This window comes from Chiloscyllium plagiosum, unplaced genomic scaffold, assembly GCF_004010195.1.
Source record: "Chiloscyllium plagiosum isolate BGI_BamShark_2017 unplaced genomic scaffold, ASM401019v2 scaf_95059, whole genome shotgun sequence".
In the NCBI taxonomy this organism is placed as follows: Eukaryota; Metazoa; Chordata; class Chondrichthyes; order Orectolobiformes; family Hemiscylliidae; genus Chiloscyllium; species Chiloscyllium plagiosum.
The window spans coordinates 1-2,707 of record NW_025192536.1 but is presented as its reverse complement, the minus strand read 5'-3'; the positions used below and the strand labels follow the sequence as shown (position 1 = coordinate 2,707).

At 56.8% G+C, this 2,707-nt stretch overlaps 1 protein-coding gene across 1 annotated transcript; it reads right to left on the bottom strand.

The window, feature by feature from the left end:
* Positions 1-257: 257 nt before the first annotated feature.
* Positions 258-2,699, bottom strand: LOC122545727 (phospholipid-transporting ATPase ID-like). The gene is made up of 3 exons (XM_043684660.1): positions 2,598-2,699; positions 1,462-1,658; positions 258-810 (listed from the first exon to the last, which is right to left on the bottom strand). Exons 1-3 carry the CDS (start codon positions 2,667-2,669, stop codon positions 258-260), a joined length of 822 nt encoding a protein of 273 aa, XP_043540595.1. The 5' UTR covers positions 2,670-2,699.
* Positions 2,700-2,707: the final 8 nt, after the last annotated feature.

The following is a 2,707-nucleotide window of genomic DNA, read 5'->3' as shown; positions in this document are numbered from 1 at the left end:
TGCCTCACGGCGACAAGGACCCGGCTTCGAATCCCCCCCTCAGGGAGACTGTCTGTGTGGAGTTTGCACGTCCCCCCGTCCCCCCCCACCGTGTCTGCATGGGTTTCCTGCGGGTGCTCCGGTTACCTCACACAGTCCAAAGATGTGCAGGTTAGGGTGGATTGGTCATGCTAAATTGTCCCGTAGTGCCCAGGGATGTGCAGGTTAGGGTGGATTGGCCATGCTAAATTGTCCCGTCGTGCCCAGGGATGAGCAGGTTAGGGTGGATTGGCCATGGTAAAGTGTCCTGGATGTGCAGGGCTGGGGAAAGGGTTTGGGGTGGGATAATGTTTGGAGGGTTGGTGTGGACTTGTTGGGCCGAAGGGCCTGTTTCCACACTGTGGGGATCCCTTTGAGCTCTCCGACCAAGAGCTTATGCCCGAAACGTGGAAACGTCGTCTCTCTTCCACGGTCCTCCCTCGCTCTCGTTCGCCCCCCGCCATTTTAATCAACTTCCTCCTGGCCAGGGAGGGCGCCACCCTGTGGAGGGAGGTCACCGCTGCGACGGAGGAAATTTCCAATCGCGAATTGGATTGTCCGGCGCTCCCCACCCACGCCTCACCGTAGACCTTGCCGGCGATGGAACACTTGTTGAAGGTCATGACGTTCTGGGTGAGGGTCCCCGTCTTGTCCGAGAAAATGTACTCGATCTGCCCGAGCTCCTCGCTCAGGGTGGTGGTCCGCGCTTCAGCGGGGGTCTTCCGCCTCCCGCAGTACATCTTTCGGTCCCAGCTGATGAAGTAACTGTGGCCCAGGCGGATGACCTCCACGCTGCGTTGGTGAGGAAGGGGGGAGCAGGAGGGCCGGGGTGAAAGGTCACAGGTCAGCGGCCAAGTCAACAGCACTCCCCAGCCAACGACTGAACCCTGCTCTCTTCTCCCCCAAACACATCCCCTTCCCCGGGTCTGGGGGCAACATCACTTCCTTGGGGTCATCCTCTACTCTGTTAAAGCTCCCTCTACACTGTCCTCCCCATCCCAGGGACAGGGACAGCACGGGGTTAGATACAGAGTAAAGCTCCCTCTACACTGTCCCCCCCATCCCCATCCCAGGTACAGGGACAGCACGGGGTTAGATACAGAGTAAAGCTCCCTCTACACTGTCCACCCCCATTCCAGGTACAGGGACAGCACGGGGTTAGATACAGAGCAAAACTCCCTATACACTGTCCCCCCCATCCCAGGGACAGGGACAGCACGGGGTTAGATACAGAGTAAAGCTCCCTCTACACTGTCCGCCCCATCCCAGGGACAGGGACAGCACATGGTTAGATACAGAGTAAAGCTCCCTCTACACTGTCCCCCCCCATCCCAGGGACAGGGACACCACGGGGTTAGATTCAGAGTAAAGCTTCCTCTACGCTTACCACCCCCCCGGACTCTGATATCAGCCTATCGCCGGAGCGTGTGTGAGGTCGCTCACCTGACGTAGAGCGAAATGGGCACCACGGTGTTGAGGATGATGATGTAGGACCAGAAGGAGAGGAAGCCAGAGAAGAAGCCACTGTTCACTCCCTGGGCCCACGGCAGGTAGATCTGGAAGCGGTGTCCGACTTGGTCCTCCCAGATGGAATTGCCGATAGCCAGGATGACCCCCATGCAGATCAGAAACCCGAAAATCTGGGGGGGGGCCGGACAGACAAGAGAGGTTTCACTCCCACCCTGAGGACTGGGCCTGTATCCAGACCATCAACACAGGGCCTGGTGGTTTGATTTGGATCTGGAAGCCTCTCACAGCTGGAAGGGCCCCCTCGCACAGGGGGCTACATGACTCGGCAAACAGAAGACAAAAAGGCGCAGGGCCTACGTAGGGAAGGAGAAGGGTCCAGAATCCAACGGCTTTGATCTCAATATTCACTCCACGGATCAAAATCCTGAGGCCTGCACTCCTCAATGAAGTTAGCGATCTGCAGGCCCCGACTTCATCACCAAACCTCCCAGACTTAAACATAACCGCCATCCACCACCTCCCAGACCTAAATCTAACCACAGTCCCCTCAGCCTAAATCTAATCACTGGCCCCAAGCCTAAATCTAACTGCCGCCCCACTACCAGGCCTAAATTTAACTAGCACCACCCCTAGGCCTAAATCTAACCACAGTCAACCGCTCACCCCACCCCCTCCACCCCTGTCCAGGCCTAAATCTAACCACATACCCCGCCCAGGACTAAATCTAACAGCCACCACACCCCAGGCCTAAATCTAATCACTGTTCCCAATGTCAAAGGCTAACTCTGCAGGGGGGAGTGACATTACGTTTCTCGTGGCAACTCTAAATGCACCCAGTACCGAGGAAGGGAATAAACATTTACGTTTAAAACAACTCAGATTCTACAGACCTCTCTGAGCCAGGCCCCAAACCAGGCGCCAGGTCTCAGCCCCCAGCCCAGTTGCTAGGCCTCAGGCCTCAGCCCAGTCGCCAGGCCTCAGGCCCCGACATGATGATTGGAAACCAGGAGTGAAAGCCCCTTTCAGATGCTGACCCTGAATTTGACCCCCCAGGCCTGTTAACTTGGGGCATTAGGCAGTAGCTCTCCCAGGAGACCAGTGGAACTCACCCACAGCACCAGAGTGTTCATCAACCGGTCAATACTGGTCCGCTTGAACTTGGATCTGCCACTGTTCTGCATCAGCTTTGTATCAGGACCTGTCAGCACAATCACAAGGA

Coding starts and splice junctions, on each gene's coding strand:
- LOC122545727 (XM_043684660.1), bottom strand. CDS start 2,669: ATGCAGAACAGTGGCAGATCCAAGTTCAAGCGGACCAGTATTGACCGG. Junction 1,659..2,597: donor TGAACACTCTGGTGCTGTGG/GTGAGTTCCACT, acceptor GCCCCCCCCCAG/ATTTTCGGGTTTCTGATCTG. Junction 811..1,461: donor CCCATTTCGCTCTACGTCAG/GTGAGCGACCTC, acceptor TCACCAACGCAG/CGTGGAGGTCATCCGCCTGG.